The 27,753-nt window shown below is 39.1% G+C and overlaps 2 protein-coding genes across 3 annotated transcripts in view; one reads left to right on the top strand and one right to left on the bottom strand.

The window, feature by feature from the left end:
* Window positions 1–417: 417 nt before the first annotated feature.
* LOC140949743 (uncharacterized) lies at window positions 418–25,863 on the bottom strand. Its single transcript, XM_073398880.1, has 22 exons — window positions 25,836–25,863; window positions 24,689–25,096; window positions 23,399–23,653; window positions 22,450–22,725; window positions 21,688–21,972; window positions 21,071–21,352; window positions 19,102–19,389; window positions 18,112–18,405; window positions 17,551–17,613; window positions 16,696–16,746; window positions 15,912–16,061; window positions 15,267–15,318; window positions 14,738–14,792; window positions 13,259–13,709; window positions 10,996–11,106; window positions 9,825–10,012; window positions 9,433–9,555; window positions 8,385–8,455; window positions 6,885–6,925; window positions 4,863–4,959; window positions 3,619–3,718; window positions 418–2,841 (listed from the first exon to the last, which is right to left on the bottom strand). Exons 1-22 carry the CDS (start codon window positions 25,861–25,863, stop codon window positions 2,776–2,778), a joined length of 3,735 nt encoding a protein of 1,244 aa, XP_073254981.1. The 3' UTR covers window positions 418–2,775.
* Window positions 5,488–27,753, top strand: part of LOC140950158 (major facilitator superfamily domain-containing protein 6-like) — a 60,715-nt gene continuing 38,449 nt past the window's right edge. Inside the window, exons 1-2 of one of the 2 annotated variants that reach the window (XM_073399348.1) lie at window positions 5,488–5,728; window positions 15,934–15,990. The gene's annotated coding sequence lies outside the window, so the exon portion shown is untranslated. Of the gene's footprint in view, window positions 5,729–11,384; window positions 11,702–15,933; window positions 15,991–27,753 lie in introns of those variants that run through there. The other variant, XM_073399349.1, reaches the window with a different exon arrangement.

Raw genomic sequence — 27,753 nt, 5'->3', positions numbered from 1 at the left:
TTCACATTTTCCTTGATCAGCTTTGCAGTAGTCTTTGGACTTCTCGTTTTTGGTTCTTAACATTTGGGCCGGTTAGATCTCTTTTCTAGAGATCCAACGTTTATAACTAGCAGGATCTTCGTCCACTGTTTTTGCAGATAATTTAATTCCTTTATTATCTCGGGTAGGTAAGGGGCCTTTCTATCCGGGACATGTCTTTTCGGATCAATTCAGGTTTCCGAGAAACTGCCCACCTATCTCTCCCCTAAGCCAACATTTTGCCCTAAGTGAGAAGTAAGCGTTAATGTTAGTTTAGGGGAGGGGTAGGTGGGCAGTTTCCCAGAGACCTAAATTGATCCGTCTTTCCAATATAAATGGTGCCACAATAACGGTATGGTGTCCAGTTCCCACGCAACCACCGACTTTCACATCGAAACATCCAATTTTAAGGTTGTTTATTGCCATATTAAATTTCCTTATACATTTTTTACAGTAAAAATAATTATACATTACCCTAGCACAAACTGCTCCGGGGCGTTTTACGAGACCACGATTGAGGTGCGAGCATTCATCAATAAAAAATAAAATAAAAAGGTAAAACGTTAAAGAATAAAACGCCTGCACTGAATTTTTGCATTAAATTTTGGATAACGTAATCCTACAGTGTGACCATTCACTGAATGATTTAACTCTTGCGCAGCAGTGTGCTGTTTCATCGTATTTTACTAACGGCGGCTGAAATAATGAACCATGTTCGACCTAAAATGTTGGACAAAAGTGCTGGTTAAGTAACGACGACGACCACAGCTAATAAAACGGCAAAAACGCAAAACAATTTTATTTCATTGCCGTCGTTTAACGACCACGACGTAAAACTACCTACTTTCGCGTTTTCTGGAGGATTCGTAAACAACAAAACGACTCTAATTCTTGTTTTACACTAAGAGTCACTCCTTTGGAATTCAAAACCAAAAAAAAAATCACCATTTGACAAATTGAACGACATGGAATCAGACGATGAAATTTGAAATAGTGAATTAATTTTTTAAGGCCACCGTCGTCGTCGTCTTTATTGCGTCTTTTTTCCCCTATCTACCCTCGATACATGATGAATCACTCTTCAACAATGTGTCGAGGGCCTGGGGCTGAGCATGCGCATTTTCGTACTTGCACAACTGTTTGCTTGGCATGCGCATGCCAAATTTGTCCAACAACTTTTGTCCAAGGTTGTTACGAGTACTTATTTATTTTCATGCACATTTAAAATGGGAAACCGGACCCACAAAAAACACAACAATACCACACTGTTTTAGTTCGTAGCAAAAATAAAAGAACCGCAAAATACATTGAGAATTCCTTAACAAAATAGTGGCTCCCTTATTCTAGTTATTTTCGTGCGTTGTTATAACTTTTTCCATTCGTTAATGCTGAACTTTTTAATACAGTGGTACTTATTTTTATACAATCACCAGAGAAATTAGAAATAGCACGCTTAAGAAATCGCAAAAATATAGTGCAAAATGATTAAACTACCGTTTATTGTGATCGTGTCATTTGGTACTATTATTCTACATGAGTTTGTAAAATCACAAACGGGAGTCAACTATGTGACTTTTAGGGTGATACGTTCATAAATGTTATGTAATAGCCACTCTGTCACATTATCTGACACAACACGGACCATTCAAATGAAACCTCTTCAGCAGTACTTTCACATGGTACCATTTATTTAGTATGTAGTTTAACTTTTAATTCTATGCATGAAATCCTATGGTGTTACCATTCAAATGAAACCGCTTCAACAGTACTTTCTCGTGGTACTATTTATTTAGTATGTAGTTCTAACTTTTGAGTCTGTGGACGAAATCCTACGTTGTTACCATTCAAATGAAACCTCTTTAGCAGTACTTTCACGTTGTAGTATTTGCATTTCAGTATTTTTCAAAATGAAATTTGTAAGTTTTATTGAATTTTGACCATGGCCAGTTTCGGGAGCCTAATGATCAAAGTCAATTGACCCTACCACAGATACCTTGGGGACAGGCACTAAGCGTTCGTCTTTAAGGGATCTTAAAGAGATGTACGCTTTATACAGAGTCAAAGGAAAGGAAAACGACACTGAGGCAGGGATCATCTGTGGTGTCCGTTTTAGGAAGGTGCCTATCTTATGAAGGTGTACAGTTGACTGTATAAGGTCAGGTGGCGATTCAGTAACTGCCACTAATAACTTAATTTCTTATTTGAGCACAAACTTAACGATTTTACTCCCTGTATTCCCGGTCTACAGCTTGAAGCTAGCTTTAGATCGCGTAATGTTATTAAATAGGTATGCTTAGTTTTTGTTATATTTTAACTGATTGTACATTGCCATGAACTTGTAGGTTTTATCCTATACTGATTTGCATTGCGATATTACACGATAATCAAGTTTTCAAACCTCAGAAAACTGAGCTAAATCAGATGGTAATAATTCTTATCTTTTCTGATCCAAATTAGACGCTATTAATTTTTTTTAAAAAATATTCTCGGTAATGTCCTTTTTACGAAAAATTCTCTTTGCTAGATTCTAAATATAAGCACGTTTTTGGCTTGAGAAATGAGACTTTCACTGACAAAGCTCAGTTATATTATTATTTACTGACTAGTCTTAATTTAAAAACTGTTATTTTTACGTCTTAGGAAAATAAAACAATTTCATATACTACAGTATACGTTTACATAATTACTGTAGGCTGCCGGCGTTGCAGACTTGGAAAATCGCCGACTGTGGCTGAGATGAGCCGCTCCTTGGATGCTTCATTTAGAAGGCACTTGAAAGTTCTCGTACAGATTTCCGTTGTAGGTTTTGAGGTCAATGCAGTCCTAGAGGGGTAGAAATAGGCGTGTTTTTCTCTGATGTATAAATCTTAAAATAACGAATTCATTGCATTATTAAAACTTAATTAGATATCCAGACGAATTCTACTAATGACGGATAGACGAAAAATAGCAACGCTGATTTAACAGTATTAAAAAAGGACCTTGATTTCGAAAGGCTCTGCCTTTCTTCTTCAGGACCTCAGTTCTGTTTTGTACGCTGGTCCTTGCTTACACATGTGAATTAACTATCAATGGTCCTTCTCGCAAACACAGCAGAGTAACCCCCCCCAAAAAAAATTCGCGAGCACAACAAGTTTTCCTTTCACACGTCAGTACGCGAGCCTGAAGAGACGAGCTGGTTAACGCCAAAATAGTACCAAAGGAGCTCACTCAAAAATCTATAACTGCAAAGCGATGGCAGAAATTTTGGGCAATCCACCCTTTCGCCAAATGTAAGGGGATCCAAGACAGTCTTGGCTTCTGAATTCCACCCCGTGGATTCCGGATTCCAATCATTAGTGGGATTCCCGATTCTTGGAGCTGTATTCTGGATTCCAAAGCCCAGGATTCCACGTTTTACAAGTTAAAATTTCCTGGTTTTTGATTGCACAAGCAAAAATTTCCCGGGATCCGGAATCCTGATTCCCATTATACCTGACGCGATCCCTTGGCTACAGTCCCTCCAACCTACCTTGATAGTTACGAGAATAAGCTGTACTATGATTTAAAAGCCTCAATTAGCTTTATCCTTCCTTTTATTTAATTTGTCTGTTTTAATACCTCGTTTTTCCTGTTCAATTGACTTAACGTGCTGGAGAGTAATGAGAAAGTCGGTCGTTTTCCAGGGTCCTCATTCCAGCAGGAAAGCATGACAGAATATCTGCAGAAGGAAATAAAATTTAAATTTCCATCCTTATGCGTGGGAAAAAAAATGATAGGCGTCTGAGTCAATTCAGCCGGTCTAAAAAATGATAGGCGTCTGAGTCAATTCAGCCGGTCTAAATAATCTGGGTCGGCCTTAATTAGAATTAGGTTCGGCTCTTGGTCGATCATGAAAGGTTCGGCGTCTGAACAGGGCCGCCTTAAGTACCAAGGTTAAGTTCAACAGCATGAAAAAGAAAGGACTTATATGAAGTCACGTTTCCATCTTTAGGACCAAGAGTAATAGGGGCCAGGGTGAACCGTATTAAAGAGGGGCCTTTAAATCCCGGGGGATACTCCCTATGATGGCCTATACGTAAATACGGGGAGGCTTCGCGCAAAAGTAACACAACAGGTATATAATAAAAAAGACGTTTCTTTTGAATGGTAGCACCATACGATTTTGTCGACAAAGTTAACAGTTAAAATGACGAAACCAGCATCTCACCGGCACAACATGGTCGGAGGGTAAAAAAGTTTTAAAAACAAAGGGTGTCGGCAACTCGGGGATCCTTGAATTCTACCTCGGTGAGCTTCGGACTTTATCATTCTACTACATATCAGCGGGGAAGGATCGTACGTGCCCGGTGCTGGTTGTTGGATAAATATGGGAAGGCTTATCATCGGTTGAATGGCAACTTTCCTTCAACCACTTTCGAATTCATCGGATTTATGCGATCGGTTTTCCTAAAAACGACGCGCACAATATTTAATCAAAAGCGACTGAAGGGATATCTTAATTCCTATAATTCGTAACGGAAAAAAAAAACTACATAAATAGAAAGATACACGAATTAAAAAGCTGAAAGTCTGTTTCATACTGTTCGTTTTATCTGTCCCATCTAATTAAGTTTCCCGCACGAGATATAATCATAAGCTTGTGTTTTCCTTACTGACAAAACGAGTTAAAATAACATGCGTTGAACAAACTGTAAAGTGACGAAAAGTTGAAAAGTTTGCCATTTTCAAACATACATATACCGTGCATCATTTGAACTATGGACTATCTACTCAACCGATTGCTATTTTAAAACAAGCGCGTTCGCGCCAACAACGATACTTCAGTTCAGCAAACAATTATTTAGACTATAAACTCTACTTACAATTCCTCACAAAGATGTGTCGGTTTTTCCATTCGGTATCCATTTTCCAGTTTGTTAATCAGGTCGAGTACTTCTAAATCGGGGTAAGGACAACCTCCTTTATAAAAAGAACAACACTGGAATTAGTGCGTGGACGCCCAAATGTCAGAATACGTCACATGGCTTAAAAAGTCGCCGTTATGGGAGGGTCTAATTACGCTAACACTTAAACAACGTTCCGATTTTTTCCTCTCCCCCCTCAAGATGAATCGCAGCGGAAGCGACTGAACAAGTCCCAACACATCTCTAGTTCTGATGGCTAATAAGTACTGCAACAAACATGTAGGGAAATATACCTTTATCGAAAATATTTCCAGGGTCAACGGTTATTTTCAAAGTGTTCACAAAACGGGCTACTAGGAATAGCAAGTGTCTATAACATTTCTGGCCGGAATAACAGAGATTTTTCCTTTCTTAGGAAGAAAAGCTGATTTTTTGGGACAAAGAACACTTCAAGGGCACCCTGAAGATATTTTTCTTAAGACTCCAAAGTTCACATCGTTTCGATTTCACATTTCCGTTTTGTGATGTGGGAAACAAAGAAAAAGGAAAACTTAACATGCACTCCGCCGATTTGTGGGCACGAGACAGGCGCAAGATCGGACTTTGAACTTAAACGAGCAGAGCTTACATTTTTATTTTATACGTTGTCAGAAGTGGCAGTAGTTGTTGTCTCTTAATCTGTTGTGCCCATGCCGGCGTAGAAGCCGTTAACAACGTTACTAAAATATTCACTGGGATTTTAACAAGGAAAGTATGAAACCACCGACAAACTACAGAAATAACAACAGAGCGAAAGAACTTAAACTTCACAAGAAGAAACGAAGGTATGTCACTTAGATAATCTTTGTGTGCAACTTAACCAGACGTAGATCTTCACATAAGAGAATGTAGAAAGCTTATTTGGGAAATCAGATTGAGTTTTACGATTGCTGTACTTGAGGAACTAAAACCGGCGTTTAAGACAGAGGACAGCAAAATCAGTGCAACGCTTTAAATTTTGGCCAACAGTTCGCGACCCAGGGAAACCTGATAACAGAGAATGCATCGCGACAATTTTAAAGCGTCATTTGGTGTCAATTCCTGACATTTTTAACAAATTCTTGAAAAACACTGAAGCCGATACTGTGAAACTCTGCCAACATTTGTTAACAGATAGTAAGTTAAGAAGCAGATTTTGAAGAATTTGACGTACAAAGTTAGACTCATGAGTGTCTGGCAACATTTTAAACACGGCTATCCACAAGTAACGGAAAGAATCGAGACTTTTTGAGCAATCAGTATTGATTTCTTCTTACGTTTCCAAAACTGAAAGAAGTGATTAATTTATGTGTCCAGCTTTTTCAAATGATCATCGACTGAAAAAAGAGTCTTTTCTTTTCGTTGAATTACTTTACTACAGTCCTTTTTTTGTCCTTTTTTGTTGGGAAGAGACTTCTCGAAAGGGGCGTGATAAGTCCCTTTTCCCAGTCAGCTAGACTGTCGTTGCATAAGATTGGCTCGATCTTGCCGGCTCGAAAGGCAGCCATATTAAAAAATGCTAAATCTTTTTAGGCAGATTTGGAAATTCTTTTTGCATCGCGATTGGCACAGGTACAGGTCGATTCACTGAACTGGTCAACAGCAACAACACAGGAGAAAAACGGAGAAACACTAGAAACATGCGCAAAACTTCAGTACGTGTATTTTATTGGAACATTGTTAACAATGAAAGGCCGCTATTGTGAACGCGTGGTTGAGTCGTGATCAGCTTGCCGATTATTCTGCTTTTTCTTATGCTGCATCTTACGTGTAAATCTAAGCAAAATAAGTACGTAGGCAGTTGTGGTTTAACCTTCTGGCCTTCTTATCGTCCTTCTTCAATAGAAAGATGGAGGAAAGTGTTGTCGTCTTGTTTATAATGGTTTATATTACGTCAGGAAAATGTCAGTTAAAAATGAAACTCATTCTTTGTATGCATTTTATCTTGTTTTTTCCACTTACCCATGGTGGCAATCTCAAACAATACGACTCCAAAACTCCATCTGTCAATTGAAAAAAAAAAGGAAGAAAAGAAAACACATGATTAATTCCACGAATTGAACGACTGGAATGTTTTAATAACCAGTTTATTAGCCCTTTCTCTTCTCAGAGGACATTAAATTCCCCCCAAAAATCTTTTTGTAAACTCGTATAAGAAATAAATAGTGCTATGGAAAAGTTTTACGAAAGAGTTTTCATTCGATTGTTAACGCCACAGGATTTCGTAGATTTAAAAGATCGAGGGGCAAATAGTATCGTCATAACTTGGTCAAGGAGTCACTTAGTTCGCTCAATTGGCAGCTAAATGAGTAATTTTTTCATCTTTTGTAATTCAATCTTGTAACTGACAGTGATGCTGGTGCTTTGCAGGAGTGTTTTTCGCGAACTTTTATTCCAGTGTACAGATACTAAATCTCTTTTAATTTTGTCTTCACAAAATGCTGAGTAATTTCTGCTTAACAAAATGTTATACAACTGATGTCAAAAATTGATACAGGAGATCGGATATGGATATGGAGCCACATTGAGACGATTATAAGTCGGGTGAGACTCTGAAAGGGGTAATGCTTCAAAGATTTTAGTAACTTAAAAATTTATCGGAAGTCTTTTATTGACTGATTGAAATCTAATATATTGGCGTGGTCGTGCTAAAAGTCACAACTACGTCAACCTCTAATAACAGAAGTAGCTAAAGTCAAAACTAGACAAAAAAAGCCAAATTTCATTTTGTAAAATTCTGAATCACAAGATCAAGAGTACCATGTGAAAGTACCGCTAAAGAGGTTTCATTTGAATGGTAACACCGTAATGTTTCGTTTACGGACTCAAAAGTTAAAACCATCTTTCAAGACTCCATTGTGCATTCTGGTTAAGGGTTTAGTTTAGGTGGGTGGTCAACGTTGTCATGTTTAACACTCTGCGTGCAAAGACCTCGACCTTTTAAAGTCGACATGCATCTTCCCGGCTCGTGTGGGAATTACACCACATTTAACGTGTCAGTTTTAAAAAAAAAAAAGAAAGAAACAAAGAAGAAAAACCTGAATACAAGGTTTCCTTCAACTTTTAAGAATGAATTGATGTCTTTCTCTTCATCAGCTAATCTACTTTCATAATTCTACCAAATTTTATGCAAAAACTTGGGAGAATTCTCGCGATAGTGTCCCCTAAATATCCGCACAGATAGCCAAAGGATTCTAGCAAATTCACGGTCGAAAAAATGTCTTTATGATGCCAACAAAATACCATGGAACACTGTAATTGGGGTCATATGAACTGTAGGAGAAGATAAATCAGACTTTGGTCTGCTGAACTAAATTTCCACTTGAGGGCTGAAATTTTACGGTGACTAGATCAATGCGAAAGGCAAGTAAAATGACTAAGCCAGTCATCTTTTAGAAACTAAATCGCCCATAGAGGCGCAAGCTAACCACTCGTTATATCGCTGAAGAGCAAGAAACTTACACGTCGCTTTTTGTTGTGTAAAGTCCGTGCAACAGAGCTTCTAGAGCTGTCCATTTCACGGGTAGACGTCCCTACGATAAACGACATAAAAGCAATTTTAAAACATTATTTTGGGGTGTATTTTAGTTATTTTAGGTCGGTAGTCGTTGTAAATCGTTGCAACACCTACTCATTACATATGCATTTTTTTTTCCAAAGCGTGTCCGTGTCAACCTTTATTCCTTAGCAAAACTGTGGACGGTGCCGTTTATCTCTTTATTATTAAAAAAAATTAAGGTGTGTATCTTTCTACGAATAACGATTTATTGGGATATTCTTTCGGATATTTTTTTGCGGCTTTGGATTGTGTTTGTCAACTCAAAAATCCGAACATTTTTAACTGATGGCTAAAAGTTGTGCTAACATTTGCAACGATAGCTGAGACATCGCGGAAGGAAAATCGGACCGATATCTGGGATTCAAGTACCCCCATACGGACCCACTTTAACTGCCAGAAGTGATTGTCATTTAACTTCTCCTTACAATATCTCAATGCATGATCCAGCGGACAGGTGATAACAATAGGCAAATACATCAGCTAAAGGATTTCATCTTCATAAAAATCCAAGTTGTCTTAACTAGTGACCAAGGAAATGTATGGCAGGCAGAAAGGAGAATTTCTAGCAAGACCTTGCAAATTAAAGGGTTAATCCGCAAGTTTTTTCTTTAGAAAAGGCTACAGATTTTCGATACATGTCGCTACGCGATTTCTCCTAGCCGAATCAATCCATCAGTGAAATTGACTGAAGTTGTTTTGATGGCCTTTTCTTTTTTTCTGTAAAAACCTTGTTGGAATCAGTTGCTTCGTCTCAATGCTATGTCACTGTAGGCATTTAGATTCGAGGAATTTGCGTGGAAGTTTGGGAGAGAAAGGAAAGAAATGCTTTTGTCTTCTGATTCCGTTCTCCATCTTCACCCGCGCGTCTCCTTTTGAAAAACTGTTTGTCAGTGCGAGCTTTACTTAGAGGGTGACTACGTAAAGAGTTTATCCTATTCCTTGAATCCTTACAGCAGTGGTTTTCTGATACATGTCCATCTCACGAATGTCTCTTGCCATTCCGAAGTCTGTTACTTTACACGTTAGATTTTCACCCAACAAGATATTCCTCGCGGCCAAATCACGATGAACTATCTGAAAATAGTAAAATTGACAAAGAAAGAAAAGTTAACTCCATAGGTCACCAACATGGATCGAAAAGTTGTTCTGGATGGGTTCATTGTTTGTCTTAGGATCTTTTGCAACCTGAATGGAATTTTTGAAGTTTGTGCCTCCATATCACACATCAATGTTACTGCCTCGTATGAGTATGCAAACCGTTTTAGTGAAATGCCGAATATTTTTATTTTGTTTGCTTTGTGAAGCCTGTTAAGATAAAACCACAATATACAGAAAATACAAACCTTTTCCGAGCTCAAAAATGCCATTCCATCAGCTATTTCGCTCGCAAACTGCATCAGCTTTTTAGAGGTAAGGTTCCTTTGTGGCAGGTATTCGATATTGTAATAGCCATCTGAAAAGCCGCGTTTTTTCCTCAAGAAACCTAACAAGTCGCCGTAAGGTGCAAACTCTGTAATCACGCACAAAGGCTCTGTGAAAAAAGAAAAAGTACAGTATTGAAAAAGGGAAAGTACACAGGGGCGGATCCAGGATTTTTTTTAGGAGGGGGTGCACTCGTCTCTTGCTCTACTTCAACACCAATAAACCACATAGTTTTTTTTTTTTTTTTTTCGCAGAATACCAGTTGTATTAGAAAACCGCAGGTCATCTCAGGGGGGAGGGTGCGCACCCCCTGCACCCTCCCCCCTAGATCCGCCCCTGGTACAGTACAATACAATACAGTCAGTTCTGTACGCTACTGTACTGTTAAAGCAAGAGAACCTCACTGAACGAATTTTAAATTGAAGCCACGGACTCAGGAACCTATGTGGCAAACAATTACCGTAAATGATCTGATAGATGCCCCTCTCCAATAAACGCCTCCTGTCTAATAGACGCCCTGCCCCTCCCATGACAATTGCTCCAAAACAATAGGAATTCGCAAAAAGGAACAAGATCATTCAATTTAGTCAGTTTCTTGCCTGATTAAAATGGGTTTCCGCATTCTATCTTGTTCAATGTCAAGTTCAAAGTAGGGGTAGACTAACGATGTCAACACAATGATCCTTAGCCTGAGAAAACAGCCGACATTTGGCGACGCTACCACTGGTTTCCCCGCCAAATGACGTCTGAGAAACGAGCGCAGAAATTCCATACTGATGACCCAAATGACGCGTCGTCAGTATAGAATTTCTGCGCTCGTTTCTTAGACTTCATTTGGCGGGGAAACCAGTGGTAGCGCCCCCAAATGTCGGCTGTTTCCTCAGGCTAAATGATCCCGAGCGATGGTTTGATTTGAAGAGCGATATAGATCTCTAGACGACCCAAACGTATTGATTGATGGACTGGATATTCCGCTATTTTTAATATATATTTCTTGTTGAGATTGTTAAAGCATAGTTATGAGAATCAACGCCTCCCTCTTTTAAAAGCCTCCTAAAGAAACTCAAACTGGTACAAACTTATTATCCATACCTGATTTCGTTATGCAAGCCAATAATTGTACGACATGTTTGTGAGGTGAAAGTTGTTTCATCACCTTGAGTTCAGACAGCAGATTTTTGCGACAAATGCCATGTAGCCCTTCTGTGGATTAAAACATGGGAAAAACAATTATTAAGGACTTGAAATCTGCAAAAGGGTGTTGGTATTTGTAGGACTGATTGCGGGGTGTAACATATAGTAGTTGCGTAGTTAAGTGAAAGCCGCTGATTAAGAGTATTGCCAACGCGAGTAATGGCGGGAAAATTACATGATCAACAGTCGATTCAAGTAGTGATGAAGTTCGATGAGTTTTAACATGTTTGCACCCCAAGGGAAAGCAATGGATAATACCTTCAAATTCAGGCGAACGCCGGCCAGGTGTCTAAAAACGTTGGCCTCATTATCTGAAAATTGCAATGGGGCAACTTGCAAAATACGCTGCATTTAATACGTTCGGTGATGAGGCAAGAGGTGGCCAAGAGGCATATATATCATTCCTTGAAAGTTGGTTTCGCTGTTGTCAGTCTACCGCCATACTGTTGAGTGTTCCCGAGACGAAATTCCTTAAGTCCTCGAACTCGAAATACGAAACGATACTCGAACTTGTCAAATTGTGTCACGACATTTCTTTAGACGAATCTTGTGGGTTACAGGTTCTCAGTGAACAATTTGGACCTTAAATTCCTCGGCTAATGAGGTAGGCTTGATTTTATATCACCTTTTACACTTCACTACTCCAAACCAAACGTCTTGTAGAAAAGCTTTGATGTACAGAGGTAAGCACCTGCAGCTGGTGGGGAGAGAGGAAGGGGGGTACATGAGGGGTCTCCCCTAAGGTCTACACCATCAGCAAAAAGGTATTCCTTTGTGTGACTTCTACAGAAAATAGAACGCTGGTTGAATTGAACCGATGCTAAAAGCATGGCAGCCTCTTCTATAGCTACTATGTAGAAATGTTCTGAAAACAATTGAACCTCTTTCAACTGGCTTCCCTTTGAGTAGGGGTAAGTGACCATTTAATCCACTTAAAAGAAGTTATGTTTACTGCAGACAATTGCAGACAATTAATCTGAAGACAGACTCCAAAACTCTGTATTACAGTTAACTGGAATAAAAAACTCCTTCTATCATAAAGCATAACAAAGACTAAAACAAATATACCTCATTAAACAACAGCCGCAAGAACAGCCACAGAAATCACACAAACGGGATATTCTACGAAGGCATCTTCAGATCAATCGATCGATCTTTTCGTCCCATGGGTCTCATGCCTTGAATTAGTTTGTGTCTTTGGCGCTTTTTATGTGTCAGGGATGCAGGGTGCACAGGTAACAAAATCACTGTACCAAATTAGATTAGTAAAATCCAACTAGTGGTCTATTATCAATGCCACATTCTGATTGGTTGAGCTACTACTAGGCTATATGTTATAGCCCCCTGGAAGCGAAAAGCGCGGGCTTTTTGGCGGCAAAAAAGGATTAAAGTCTAGCTTTAACTAGCTAAAATTTTTTTATTCTCGAAATTTTGACCAACTTGTTAGATTTTACTAAAACAATTATTCCTTTTGCCCTCATGGCCTTTGAGTCAATAGCCCATTCGGCCTTCGGCCTCATGGGCTATTGACTCAGAGCCCATTCAGGCTTGAGGAATAATTGTTAATTATCTGTTTGGTGCTTCTCCTCAACATCCTTTGAAAGGTTCCCTTCCCTTTCAAATGCCTGCCATGCAAGCTACATGGCCTTTTGGTATTGGTGGATATCCTTAAGACCCTCTAGCCCCCTCGAGCCTAAAATGCCACCCCTCTGGGTGGAGAATCCCCATATACTCCATCATAGGGTAGTCTCCAAACGCTCAGTTAATTTTTGTAAGATACCACTCTTCCTAAGGCACAGACTTTGCAGCGAATCGACTTCATTTTGCAGCGAAACGACTTGTAGCAAAACGACTTGATAGTGAAATAACTATGTAGTGAAATGACTTTGTAGAGTAACGACTTGTAGCGAAACGACCAGTAAGCAACAAAAGACCTCAAACATGGATTGTTTGCTTGCTCTTTGTGTAAGCCTCACACGTCTGATAATAGAGAAAAACTCTCCCCAGTCTTTCCATTTTCACCCTCACTCCAGACTTCTCAGGAGTTAGGCACCTTTGGCATGACCACCTCATTACAACGATTCACACACGGTGTGTTTTATTGCAAATAATTATATTATTTCAAATAATATAACACAATTTATCTTTTACTTCAACTTACCGTTTTCGTTTACCATTTTCACTGCAACTGGCACCCATCCTCCATTCTTACTGACATCCAAAGCGAAACCTTTCTTGACGAGTCCAAACTCGCCATGACCTATCGTCCCCTTTATCTGAAGTCTCTCCCGAGATATCTCCCACTCACTCTTAGATGCCAATGGGACGCTTCTATTTAGTACTTTATGCTCCCTCTTACCAGTGAAAGGTTCTCCGTGAATAAGGTGAGAATACACGTGATTGGGGAACATTCCCAGACCTGATTCCAGATTGGTTTGTTTCATTGGTCCAGTTTTTGTCTCGAAGAGATGATTGTACACCGCATTGTACCCTGGGATGGCAGGTTGCTTTAAAGTGTAATCATTACCAGAGATTTTCTCGTCTGCCATCGTGAATCCGTGGTTTAACTGTGTTTCAACGATTTCTGTTATTGTTTCGTAATGATTTGCTTCCTGTGAAAAAAGCAAGATATACATAATTAAAATTATATAGTCAAACCCTTTTGATACACAGTAATTTTTAGGGAGTTATTATAACTCCAAAAGTGGAGAAAAAATTTTAGGTACATTATAACCCATTTGTTGGGGTTACTTTAACTCCTAATTTAACTACAAATTTGGGTTCATTTTTACTCTGAAAAAGAGTTCTTTTAACTCCCAGTCTGAATTTAAAACAACTTAGAAAAAGTGGTTATTTTTACTCTTTACATGGGTTGTTTTTACTCTTTTTGGAGTTACTTTAACTCTGAAAGTGGAGTAAAAATTTTAGGTACAGGATAACTCCTTTTTGGAGGTTATTTTAACTCCTTAATATTAATTATAAATCTAAGTTGATTTTTGTTCATGAAAAAGAGTTCCTTAAACTCCTTTTTGGAGTTAAAATAACTCCCCCAAATAACTCAACTGTAAGGAGTTTAAAATTAACCCCACTGGAGGAGTTATTATAACTCCTTGAAAATTGCTGTGTACGGACACCGAGGGGGGCCATAGGAAAGTGCGCCTACTAACGGGGTGTCCGTATTAAGCAGGTTGAATTTCGGGAAATGTAAGGGCTTTCCTTCTCCAGGGACAAAGCAAACTGTCTGGAATAACTAGGTGTCCGTATTAAGTGGGTGTGCTTTAAGCAGAGTTCGACTATATCACCAATTGAAAGGGAGAAACGAGAAACGGAGGCAGCATTAGTGCTATAAATACTGCTGAGAGTAAATAACGGAATCATTATAAAAAGGCAGTAGAAACAGAACATCTCTTTTTCAGGTCGGAGAAGAATAAGGGGATGTTACAAAAACGGCCCAAAAAAATTATTCTACTCTTTTTTGTGGTTCTTGCTATTTTCAGCAGATTGCATCTAAAATAGGACGAATTTCCTCATGTGAAGAGTATCATTGTACATAATATTAATAGTGTTAATAATAATAATAATAATAATAGTAACGATCACGATAACGAGTAAGACGGATTATGATAAAAGAAGTATATACCGTTCTAGCCTGCACTTCATCCAAGATCACTGTTGCTGAAGACTCACTGTCTCTGCTAGAAAGAAAATAGATGTGATGTTTTGAAAGCGCAAAAAGTCATGTATGAAGGTCAGGTGGAACAACATTCCTTGATTAACGCTTTAAGCCCCAAGAGTGATCAGCATCAAATTTCTCTTTGTAAAATCAATGCTGTGTAAAACAGAGTGGTCATGAGAATTATGGACATGATCACACAAGATGAATTTGCTTGATATTTTATCAACTTCTCCTCACTACTTCTGTAGGAAATGAATGGGGGCAACAAATGAGAATTCAAATTTTGATCTTAGGGTTTAAAGGGTTAACGAACGGCATCGCACTGACACTTCTTTACAAGGCGTAGACAGAATTTTCACACGGTGACACTACAAAACACTTCTACTGTATAACCCTTTTCTGCAACTACTATCAGAGGGACAGTCTGTGAGTTAGACCTCTTATTTTATGTTAGTCTCGCTTTGAACAAGTGACATTTCTCTATAATACTCACTTATGAAACTTCCTTCGCCTTTGAAATCGAGGTCTTCTGCAGCGTCGCATAACTATGAAAGAACAGATACAGTTATTTAAAAAACGGCATAAAGTCATGTTACGGTGATATTGCGTCTTTTTGGAATGTTTGCCTCACGTTTCACAACTCTGATGGATTCTGTGTCATGCAAAACCAAAGATGTTTCGGAGACGGTTCGTAGACTTTCATAGGTTTTATTTCCACTCCATTAAAGATAATGTTACAAGACACGAATTTTTAGAGCAACAGTGTTGTAACAAATCGAAAAAATCGGAATCCTCGTCGGGTTGTATCGCCTTAACATGGAGCAATTCGATCCTTTGATTTCTTAGGATTTTACGAAAAGAAATGTAAATTTCTGCAAGTTTTAACTTTGGGCACTGTTTTGAGAAAAAGGATTTAACAAGATCAGGTCATTCTTGCTGGATTTATATAATTCATAGAAAGAATTTTGTTAGATTTCTAAGGAGCCTTGCCTTTTAAGAGTTAAAGACGGCATTTCAAAGAGACATCAAACAACAACAAAAAAAGCGTGTGGAGTGACAGTTGCGCATGCGTGGCCTTGATCATTGCATTCGGCGTCTAAGTTGGGGATCAGTGCTTATCTACTACCTTCTTACTTACTTTTTTGTGTTCCTTTCCACAGCATGAACACAACGGCAGGGACCGCGAAAGCCAAGATTACAATCCACAATGGTGCTAGGTAAGTAAAAGTGTTTCTCTTGACTTCTTCGTCGGCGCCTGATTGACCTTTCTTAACTAATGGGTTCAAAGAAATAACGGCGTTGAGTTATTACCAAGAGCGGGCTCATCTTTTCACGTTCTGAGATAAAAGGGAACATAAAGGGCCATAGGGCATCGGATAAATTCTAGGCTATGGTAGTAAAGGATGTCATTTGATGACGTAATACGACGCGAAAATTTCGCCAGGACCATAAATAGCCACCATCTTGGATTTTATCAAGTTAGAAAGGAGCAAAGTAGGAGAACATTAATAAGATTAAAAGAAAAGGAATGCAAAAGTGATTTTGATCGATAACGTCTGCTGCCATAATGTTGCCGAATTTCCGTTAGAGTTAGGCTAGGCCAAACGTCGAACTTTTCATAAGATCGTCTGTCAAACTTAAGACGCGTCGAGCCAAAAAACAATTTTAGCCGAACGAGGCTAAATATACATTATCATACAAATTTTTAATTTATTAGTTTAGTTCGTCGCATGTGAAGATTGAGGTTCAAGTTTTCCGGAGGTGATCTTCAGACGTTATGTGTTGGACGATCCAAACTCATTCAGGCGAACTTGACTGAGCCAGACATCGCACTTTTCATACACTTAACTCACTACGTTTGGTTAATCTCGGGAAAGTTCGACGTTTGGCCTAGGCCTAAGTGACATCAGTAGATGAAGTACCTGTATGGCGCTTCGTCCATTGAGAGGTGACCTCCACTGTAGAACTTGTATCTGAAAAAAAATAAATTCATCAAACAATCTATGAGATTTCGTAACGTCATGGAACAGCCTATAATGTTTTAGTCACCGGGCAGCAACGGCGGCGCAGTGGTGAGAGAACTCGCCTCCCACAAATGTGGCCCGTTTTCAATTCCCGACGTCCACGCCCTGATTATGTGGGTTAAGTTTGTTGTTGGTTCTCTCCCTTGCTCCGAGAGATTTTCCTCCGGGTGCTTCGGTTTTCTCCCTCTCCTTAAAAACAAACCGCACGGACACGTTTCAACGAGTTCTTATGTTCTAAATGCTCCGTGGATAAACAATTTATAGCTTTACAAGTTACAATTTTACCTTTGTTGGGGAAGACTGTTAACACAAATGGCAGTTATGGGGTGTAGCTCTAGGGACGGGTGATTATTTATCGCCGGGGGGGGGTGGGGGAAGATTTGGGGCTAAACAAGGTGAAACTTAGCCGATCCCCCCTTTGAATGTTACTTCACTGAAGTGATTCCCCCTAATAACATTTGATGACTTTCGCCCCCCCCCCCCCCCCCCCCCCTCGCCCATGTCTTCATATTCCAAGAAAATTTGAGTGGTCCCCTCTCTTAATCCTTCCAAAGTTTTCAGCGATCCCTCCTTTTCGGTTCTCAGTTACGACTGATCCCACCTTTTGTTCTCCTAAAAATCAAGTTATCTCTCCCAATATCTTCCGCTCCCCACCCCCCCCCCAGGCGATAAATAATGACCGGTCCCCAGTGTAGGGGCTCACGGTGAAATATTCTCCTTATTACACTGATGGCAAATTGTTCTTGTACCTACCTTCAACTATAACAGATGGGGTAGTTGAGAATACTTCTGTGTTTCTTAGAGTTGTTTGTAGTTCTGCAAAGCAAAATTCAAGTCTTTTTTTGAGCATGACAAATTTGAAATCGTGTTATTTGATGGTGAACAAATACGATGCATTGACGTGGTTTTAACCAGTGTACGGATTTAGATTTGATCTAATGAATCCACTTACAGCGTGATTTTTTTTTCCAAAAAGAACTTTAAGTCCGTTTTTGGATTGAAGGATCCACTTTGGATTTTCCCAAAGAAGTCGACATTAAGAACTTGTTAAATGGTGACAGATTAATCATTTGTGACATTCTTATGGCGAATGGCGATTTAGTAATCTGCTGAATGGACTATGAACTCGGAATCTCATCGATTGTTTCGTATTCCGAAATTAAGTGACCAGCCGGTGTTGACCTTTGCTGTTAACTGATATACTTGTTGGTCTGACGTTGGAAAACAACAAAACAAAACAAAAACAAACGAAAAACAAACAAACTAATTACATTCAATCAACGTGATGAATTCTTTTCCCTTGAGGAAATCTACCTGTTTTGAATTGCCTCTCCGCACTAGAGACGCTTTGACCATGCTTGTTCCACGCGGAGACAGACGTCGAGTAATTATGATTCCACTCCACATCTAAAGTGAAGTTTGTGCCGTTTGTGTTCCAGGAACCTAGGCGATCCTTATAGTTTGAACCATTTTTAGCAGATAGAAGTTTCCAGACGGATACTGAATACATCTGGATAGGACTTTCTCCATTGTACGGTTTTTTCCATTGTAAATTGCATCGAATCCCATTAACAGTAATGTTTGTTATCAGTGGAGCCTCGGGTGGACCTGTTATTGCAAAAAAAAGACCTTTGACTGTAAATGTACAGTAAAAATCTTGTAAACGGAGTGGCCAAGAATAGAACCAGAATAGAAATAGTGCTTCGATGCAAACTGTAGCAGTGCTGATTTAAAAGTACGGTTTGCGTTGACTGATTCTTAATTTTAAAAGGGTCAAACGTCATAAAAATATGGAATTCTTTTCAAATACATTTGGAGGGGGATTATTAGAGAGCTTTAGATTCTGAGACGAGGACGACTACGAGTACGAGATTTTCTCAATACTGAGTAGTGCTCTCGCGAGAACCAGCGTCATTTTGGCGGGAAAACGTGGTAGCCGTCGTCACTCTACTACGAGATTTAGCGAGAATGTCGTAGTGGCGGTAACAAGTTATCAAATGTAAGAAGTTTTATCATTTTGCTATTGGGAGAGGGCTTAACCTCCTTCAGTATAAATAATCCTACTAACTTTGCTGGGGAGAAAAGTAAAATGAAGCTTTCCGGGGTGTTTTTTTTTTTTTGAGAACACGTGTTTAAAAAGATCTCGTAAATCTCGTACTCGTACTCGTTCGCAAATCTAAAGCTCTCTAATATCCGGTGGGGCTTGTAGCCGGATGTATTCTTTCTACAAGTAGATGGGCCTATAACTTGGGGGACTGATAAGTGGGAGGGCTAATAATATTTTGATACCGTGGTTTAACTTACCTGCTAAAAGTGTTTTTGTACTGATGTTTGCTGTTGCTCCGTACCCAACCTCGTTTCGGGCCTGTGCTTTTACAGTATATGTCCTGTTTCTCACCAAATGTTTTACCAGGAGTCGTGACCTAGTAACCGCTGTATGATGGGCAACTTCTTTGTGGGTTGTACCGTCTATGACTTTTATCTTGTAGTCTAGTATTTGAATGTTGTTTATATCTTGAACTGACGAGTTCCAGTTAATTTCCAGCGAAAAAGTGCTTGGGACAACGTTTATCATAGGCGGGCCAGGAGGATCTGAAAACCCCAAAAATATGATCAATTTTCGTTTTTATTTTTCTTCACGATCCGCTTTCTTTAGTCAAATATATGCAGTACAACTTGAAATCGAATTCGCTGTATCTGAATTACCGAGAGTGACCAACATGTATTTTCTCCAAACAATATCCGTACATCATTACAGTGTGACTTCTCGAACAGGGCTACTTGGAGGAAGATTATCCAATCACAACGGTTTTTGAAAACAAAACATTCTCAAGTTTTTTTTTGCAAACGGACCAATGACATTCATGCGGTTTTCAAGTTTTCAACGGTTGCATAGTTGAACCTTGAATTTTATTGGCCCGTTTGCAAAAAAACTTGAGAATCTTTTGTTTTCAAAAAACGGTGTGATCGGATAATCTTCTTTCAAGTGCCCGGGTTCGAGTAGTCACACTGTAAGGAAAACAAATCAGTCTACAGAATTTTTGTGAGGATATCAGGGTTTTAACCCTTTAAGTCCCAATAGTGACCAAGATCAATTTTCTCCTAACAATATCCATACATTGTCAAGAGATTTGGTTATGAGAATTAATGAAATGATCAGCTAAGTAACAATGCCTTGATCTTTTATCAAATTCTCTTAACTCATTCTTTAAGGAAATGCATAGAGATCAGTTTGGAGAATTTGTATGTAGATACTGGGGCTTAAAGGGTTAAGGGTTAATCGTTAAAAGTTCTCCTTATTCAATAATTTACAATTATTGGACGAGATATCGTAAATTCAGTTCCTTAATTGTTTTCTCATTTAATTACTTCCTCGTTTTGTCACGGAAACAAATCGCATGGATTTTAGCAAATGAGACACTTTTGCCCCTTCGAATGACGATGAAAACCTCATTTGCAAGGACTTGAAATTTCATAATTCTTGCGCGGAATGCTTACCCCGTGACCCCTCCTTTACGCTCTGTTAAAATACCAGTGAAAAAGTATTTTTTTACTATAACTAGCCTCAGAAAACAGCCAACATTTCGCGACGCCATTCAACAAGTTTCCCCTAGAAATGATCGGCTAATGAACGAGCGCAGACATTCTATACTGATCAGGGGCACCCAACGAGGGTATAGTTCAAAACCACTTAATATAGCATTGTTGAATGTATTTTAGTATTTAAACGGTAGATATAGGCATATTTTTATCCCCTAAAAACTTTTCATCTGTTCGGATTTCCTAGCTGAAAGTCTAGTGATCCGAAAATTATAGGGATCAAAACTTACCTTTTCGAAAATTTCAGCCAGGAAAAAGCTCCCGAAAATTCTAGGTGGCCTTTTTTAGGTTAAATATCCGTTTAAAATGGGTAATTATACCATTTTGCAGATGTTCGAAAATCCTAGGAGAGGCAGGCAAGCAAGAAATTTTACAACAAATGTTCCGAAAATTCTAGTTCTCAAATCGTCTTCCGAACAGATATTTTCCCGAAAATTGCCGTTGGGTGCCCCCTACTGATGACGTGTCATTACCCAGATCTGGGTAGTGCTTCTTTTTGGTTCAACTGCGAAAAAAATTTGCTTCAACCAGTCGGAAGCACTATCCAGAACTGGGCAGTGACACGTCATCAGTGTGAAATTTCTTCGCTCGTCTCTCAGTCGTCATTTCATGGGGAAACCAGTAGTGGCGTCTAGAAATGTTTTTTTTTTCTCAGGCTGTGCTATTTTCTGACCTGCTTTTAGCGTTGTTACATTCCTGCTCACTGATTTGCCGTAGCCGATTTCATTCCTTGCTTGTACCATCACACGATATGTTGTGTTATGCGTTAAATTCGTGACATGATGGTTGGAAACAGTTATTCCAAAGATCTCTCGCCTCCGTTGCGTTTTAGTGTCTATAATTACAAGTTTGTAATCCAAAATCTCTATTCCTGTATTGTTATTTGTCGAATTCCATGATATGTTCACTGCAAGTAAACTCGGAACGGCGGTTACGCCCAGGATTATTGGGGGATCTGCAAAAAATGAGACTCTCATTTAACATAGAGCAATTTGCGTGCAATCACGTGCTTTTAAATGGTCTCCAAACTCACACAAAATGGTTAACGAATTTTAAGGAAACTAGAGAAAGAGAGAGAGAGAGATCGAAAACATAGAATTATAGACGAAAAAGAAAGAAGAAAAGTCATGTATGTTCCCTGACTAATCAGCAGTGATAAACGTATGGTTTGATGGATTGATTGCGCATTAATTGAATGCTTGATATAGTCCACGAATGATCGATTGAAGATAGGAATGAATGAGGTGATATAAAACTGTAAAAGTACTAAAAGAAAATATTTAAGCTTACCTCCCTCGAGCGTTGAAACGGTAACATTCTTCTCCTTGCCGTAGCCGATCACATTTCGAGATTGCAAAACTATAACATAAGTTCTGTTTTGCCTCAGATTTCGAAGACTAAAATAGTTGTTTCGTATCCCTTGGTATACTTGTTCCTTCTTGTTCTCGGCATCAAGCAGTCTTATTCTGTGATCCAATATATCGCTTCCTCCGTTGTCACATGACTTATTCCAGTGTACACTTATTGACAGCATGTCACGAACTAATTTGCTTATTATGGGCTGACCAGGTGGATCTAAAATATGGCGAAAAGTAAAACGTTTCTTAGGGTACCAGTTCAAAGGATTCATACAGAGCCTTGAATTCTTTGAATTCTTGGAAAAGCCCTGAAATTTGCAAAGCAATATTCCAGACCTGGAAAAAGTCTGGTAAAAATTGTAAAAAGTCTGGATTATTATTTTTTTTCATAGCAACAACAAGTGCTTAAGAGTGAAATTTTTTTTCCTTGGTCAAATCCCATTCAGTCTTGCGCATAGCCAAGACATTCAATCACAAAATGAGAAGTTTCAGAACTCTCTTATTTCCGCATTGCACAGTGGTTACTGTACCTTAGCGGTGTATCGTGAAAAAAGCTTGGTTTCTCCGAGATTCCGGATTCCTTGAGCTGAATTCTGTATTCCAAAGCTAAGGATTCTAGAATTTCCCGGAATGTAGATAACCTGCGAGTTGACGATTTGAGCGCTAGCCTTTCGTCAGAGCGAATCATACTTACAGAGTTGTGCCAGTGTGATATTGTGCCACGCGCTTCCTTTGTTGTTTGTAGCTTTACATGAGTATAGACCAAAGTCGCCCGCGGTTTTAGGCGTCAGCGTTAACGTGCTTATGTCTTGAGAAGAATTGAAGCCGTCTAAGATGGGTCGGTCATCCTTGAACCATGTAAAATTTGCCGGGGGATTGGCATTCACTGCGCATTTTAAACTTGTCTTATGGTGTAGCCAGGATTTTTCATCAGCCTTCGAAGAGGTAGTCATGTTCATGTGGGGTCGATCTGCGAATTCAAAATTTTTCGCATCAATGGCTAGTATGGCTTAAATAAGAAACACGACTTAATTTGTCAGGCCATAGTTAGCTAACTATGGTGAGGCTAAGTAATAATTCCCGATAAGGCGCCTTCTTGGTAAGAGTGGGGTAGGGTAAGGGCCCTAATTAGTCCTCCCTTTTAGCCGCCATACACATTTATATATCTAGTTATACTTTGTTAGTATTTACCAAATCAGTGAATAGCAATTTTCGCGCGTTTTGATTGGCTCCCGTAACTCGGAATATCCTTGGATATTCACTGTTTTGCGACCCGAGCCAAGATGGCGTCTCGTTCCGAGACATTTTCGAAAAACGAAATTTGAGCGATAAATCAAGCAGTCGTACAAGCAAATAACAAGAAAGCCACCAACTTTGGCTTGTCAGTGTTTACTGGTGGGAAGAAAATGATTTTCATGCGGAATTTGCAACAAAAACTTAAAAATGCACTTGTCAAAATCCCCGGAGTGTTTGTAAATTGTAAACAAAGTTCGTCACTTAAATACTAAAACAACTATCGCCCTCAGGGTAGGAGAATAGCGCTAGATATATACCTCGACGCTTCGCGTGTCGGTGTATATCGCTATTCACCTCCCCTTCGGGGGATCGTTGTATACTGTTCCCTCTTAATTCCGCAAACTTACATCGCACAACTCTCACGTGAACACTGTAAGAAGCCGTTCCTACTGGATTTTTCGCTATGCAAACATAGGTCCCAGCATCCTTAAGTTCAATATTTGGAACCACAAGTGTCGTCGACTCCTTTAGCAGTTCCCTGTTGTCTTTTGTCCAAGTTATGGAAGGCAAAGGTTTACCAGTAGCGGTGCATTGTAAAGTCGCATTGTCGCCTTCCTCCAGGTCTATGGTGGCATTTGATCGGTTTGTAATTCTTGGAGGTTCTGAATTAGCGAAAGCAAAGAAAAAATGTTAATACCGTAAAATTCCGAAAATAAGCCCCTCCATGTATAAGCCCCTCCAAATATAAGCTCCCCAAACCGGTAACACAAAAAACCCTCCGTTAAATCGCCCCTCCAAATATAAGCCCCTCGGGGGCTTGTACTTGGAAAATTACCCTGAAATACAAAGTAAAACAAAGCAAAAACGGTAAATTTACTTGCAACTATAAGGCTAGCCCAATCGATTTTGAAACGCAAATTTCCCTCCGTAGATAAGTCCCTCCGAATATAAGCCCCTCCAAAAATAAGCCCCTCAAAAAGGGCCTTTGAAAAATATAAGCCCCGGGGCTTATTTTCGGAATTTTACGGTATCCCCTCTGTCACTGGTTCCTTTCACGTAGAAACATTGGTCCACTTTTTTAAGCGTCACGAATGTTTACAAATGCTGATCTCTTTCACGCTCACCCAAAAATCTTTACAAGTTAGATATTCGAATTACAATTATTACTGGGAATTATCCTTCATGGGAAATACTCTTTCATTATTTGAATTACACTTCATCAACACCGAGAATTGTCCTTCATGGAAATAGTTCCGATTTCTTTTCGTGAAAAAGTGTAAGGGGATTTAAGAGCGGCAGTAATCTTTGTATCCAGGGCTTCGTACTGGCAGCAAGGTTGATGGTCCCAGTTAAGGGTGTGTGTGCTTAAAACTGCGATCTGTTTTAACCACAGTTCATTGGCCTGTTTCATACTTAAAATTTTTTCATTGCAACAGAAGCTATTTGTTTAAAACTAACTATAGCCTGTTCACAGACCCTCTATTTTCTCTTGAAAGTCCGTCGAGCGCGCGTGATAAAAAATAAACCACGGGGGATTTTTTGACCGCCATCGCAAAGGGGTAGGGGTGGGGGAAGAAGAGGTTATTTTTCTTTCTCGCGCTCCGCGATTGCTCTCGCTCTCGTGCTCGCCGATGTTTTCCAAAAGAACGAAAAGAAAAATAAAACAACGTCTGTGTACAGGCTAAACTAACTATTACCTGAAATGACAAGTGATAGCGGGCCACTTATAACTTTGTGGTAATCAATATCTGCTATACAATTGTAAAAATAGTCTTCATCTTTTTTCGTTACGCTTCGTATCACAAATATCACATCACAACCATCCTGACTGCAATTGGACAATGTCGCATCCACTCTTGATTTGACGGAGGCATCGAGGTTGGAATTCTTGAATTTCTTTTTTTTTTCGACAGTCACGTACTTGTCGTCAATTAAATTATAATCTTTGTGCTGTGTTGTTCCCCAAACCAATTCCCTAAAGTTTTTCCAGTCATCAGAGTTGTTGGCAAATGCTAATGTCCAGTGAAAAGTCACGTTGGAGCCTTGAATACCATATACCATGCCTTCCGTGCCTGGTTTTTTAGTAAAAACTGTTCTAGGGTCTGCTGTTAAATAAAAAGAAAATCAATCAATATTTGATCATTGAATCAATCAATCAATCAATCGGCAATCATTTAATCAACCGATCAATCGTACACTCAATCAATCATTCAGTCTATTACTCCATCAATCAATTCATCCATCAATGGATTAATCATACCGCCAGTCAATCAATCAATCAATACAATCGTACAATTTACGTTCTCATAATCGAGTTGACACCTCGTGTTGCCAAATTATATAACGTTTGCCAAAAGTAAGTGCTCAGGTTGATAACTAAGACCGTCCCTAAGTTTTTAAAATTTTACCAAGACCAAATTTCAAAGAAAATCACTCACAATAAAGGTGCCTCACAAATAAACTTAAACTGGATTTGAATTTGAAAACGATTCGGGCGGAAGACAGTCAAAATTGATACTAAAAGAGAATATAATTGTATAAGGGTTATTTCTCTGTCTGGCGATTTTGCATGTTCAGTTTTAGTTTCCGCTCAAAAAATGAACGTGCAGTCATTTTAAAAGACTCTTTTGTTGGGCATCATACCCAATCAAAGTATTTTAGATGTTCTTATGTGTCAGTGAAGTTTATTTAACCCAAATATATTTTGGGGCGATTTGAACTGATCAATTAGAGGAAAAATGTTCTTTAAAAACTGAAACATCGATAACCAGAAATGGACTAAACTACAATTTAAACCAAACAAACAGAAAAATAGTAACGTTTTTTCCACTTTATTGGACCAACGTATTTTCGATCGTTTATTTCCTTGCATATTTGACACATTTTTAAGCGTAGTGTAGTATACACCGTGACATGTTCAAATGCTTGACCTATGATCAAGACATAAAACTAGCGACAAAAAAAAGCAAAGAAAACAAATATTTTCAAAGCAGACTTACGCTGGCTAAATGCCACTTTGAAGTGGAGAAGAAAACAGGAACTTAAAACTGTAACCACTTGAAGAACTCGCATCATTTTTTCAGCAGAACCTCACACTACAGAGAGGAAAAAGAAAAAAGGAAAATGATTAAATTAATTGTGCCAAGACAAAATCAGCCCCCCCACGAAGGTGATGGTGATCTCTATGTGTACCCCCGACCCTCCCACCATAAAAAAAATGATGGTGTGACATTTGTCTCAGGGTCTAGTATCATCTCCATCATTGTTTAAGAAAGACTTACGCTAAAATCGTAAGGTTTCGATTACTGCAAGTTATCATTTTTGAGTGGGAAGAGTTGAGAGTCACTGTATTTATCACTAAAGGAAAGTTTCATCTAATTTTTTTGGGACGAAGGGACGGCTGACATTTTAAACTTGAGAGGGAGGAGAGTTGCGTGACGAGGCAAATAACGTCTGCGTGGGGACAAAAAAAGGGGAAGCGTATTTTTCATATAGTGTGGTTTGGCTTGAAGAAGTCGCTGACAAAATGCGGCTTTATCAGACCCAGCAAAATGAAAAGGCGACTACACTTCTCCATGAAAGTAGGCTAAAGTGTATAAGGTTTAGAGTAGTCGTGAGTGTAAGAAATTGTTTTAAAAACATGTGGACAAAACGTGACAATGTTCTAGGGTAGTACAACAACTTTCAACCTTCTTTTCAAGCACTTTCCCTGGTAAGAGTATTTTACTTTCAAGGGTGGGCGAAGTCAAAATATAACAAAAAATTCAAAACTTTTAAATCCCTGGCAACAAATCGCAGCATGTGAAAACCGTGGCGTCGCGTTGATTAGGGAGGAAGAGGTTGGCGTGAAACCCAAACGCCATAATGTTTATTTAGTTTTTCATTATTTTGATCTTATTGACCAACAAACGAGTGTTCAGTCCCGTTCAGTCACAATTCAGTGTGGACAGAAATCCAAGGACTGTGCACCATTGCGGAACCGTCCAACACAAACTGCAGCTCCGTTGTTTTTTTATCTTGGATGTGTGTGGCGTTTTATAATCAGTCTCTTCTACTCGCTATGGCTTATTTTATAAAGTCAATTTACCGAAATAATGAGATGAAAAAGCTGCCTTTCAGAGCGTAGCTATGCCTCAATAACAGCGAATAAATCAGTATGGTTCCTTGGTTATCCTATCTACTTTTTTCCTCTCTCATGTTGAAAGGAAAATCTTTGTGATTATTTCTTCTGGTGACCTAAACTGACTGTTTGAAAGCTACGTCTGGGGATTACAAGTAATACACGGAACCACTGAGAGAAAAGCCTCATTCAGAACCTCTTAAATTTGGGTTGGGCCTAAAAGCACTTCAATCCACGTGCAGATCACGTCGACAGGACAAAACCTGCTCATCTGATTGGTCCATTCAGGACCGGGAGTCGAAGGCAATAGGTCAGAGGGGAAAAGACGTGCTAGAGTACAGATGCAAAGTAACCAGCGTTTCCAGCGTTTTTTTGGATTAATGTTACTTCTGTTCACAATTAGCAAACAAAATGTCATTATAGTGAATTCTTTGGCTCATTATATGTAACATTTTAATCATACGTCTTTTGCAATGGCATTGAACACAGATTAGAAATAATTATGTTCATCTCGCATGCGTCGTCTACAATCAGTGTGCAACTGATTGAGTATTACTTTTGAAGTATATAACATGGTTTATCGCGAAGGATTCCCAAGACAAAATGCAGTTAAAAGGCGATTACACTGCGCGCCAAAAAAGA

The sequence above is a fragment of the Porites lutea genome, chromosome 10, assembly GCF_958299795.1.
Source record: "Porites lutea chromosome 10, jaPorLute2.1, whole genome shotgun sequence".
NCBI classification, from domain to species: domain Eukaryota; kingdom Metazoa; phylum Cnidaria; class Anthozoa; order Scleractinia; family Poritidae; genus Porites; species Porites lutea.
The sequence above is the reverse complement of the archived record's forward strand: the minus strand, read 5'-3'. Positions and strand labels throughout refer to the sequence as shown.

Excerpts from the sequence above, each read along its gene's own strand:
- LOC140949743 (XM_073398880.1), bottom strand. The coding sequence starts at position 25,863 with ATGCAAGGAAATAAACGATCGAAAATAC. Across the intron at positions 25,097-25,835 it reads AAATAAACGATCGAAAATAC|CAGACCCTAGAACAGTTTTT; the intron begins GTTGGTCCAATA and ends TTTATTTAACAG. Across the intron at positions 17,614-18,111 it reads GGAGAGGCAATTCAAAACAG|AACTACAAACAACTCTAAGA; the intron begins GTAGATTTCCTC and ends TTTGCTTTGCAG.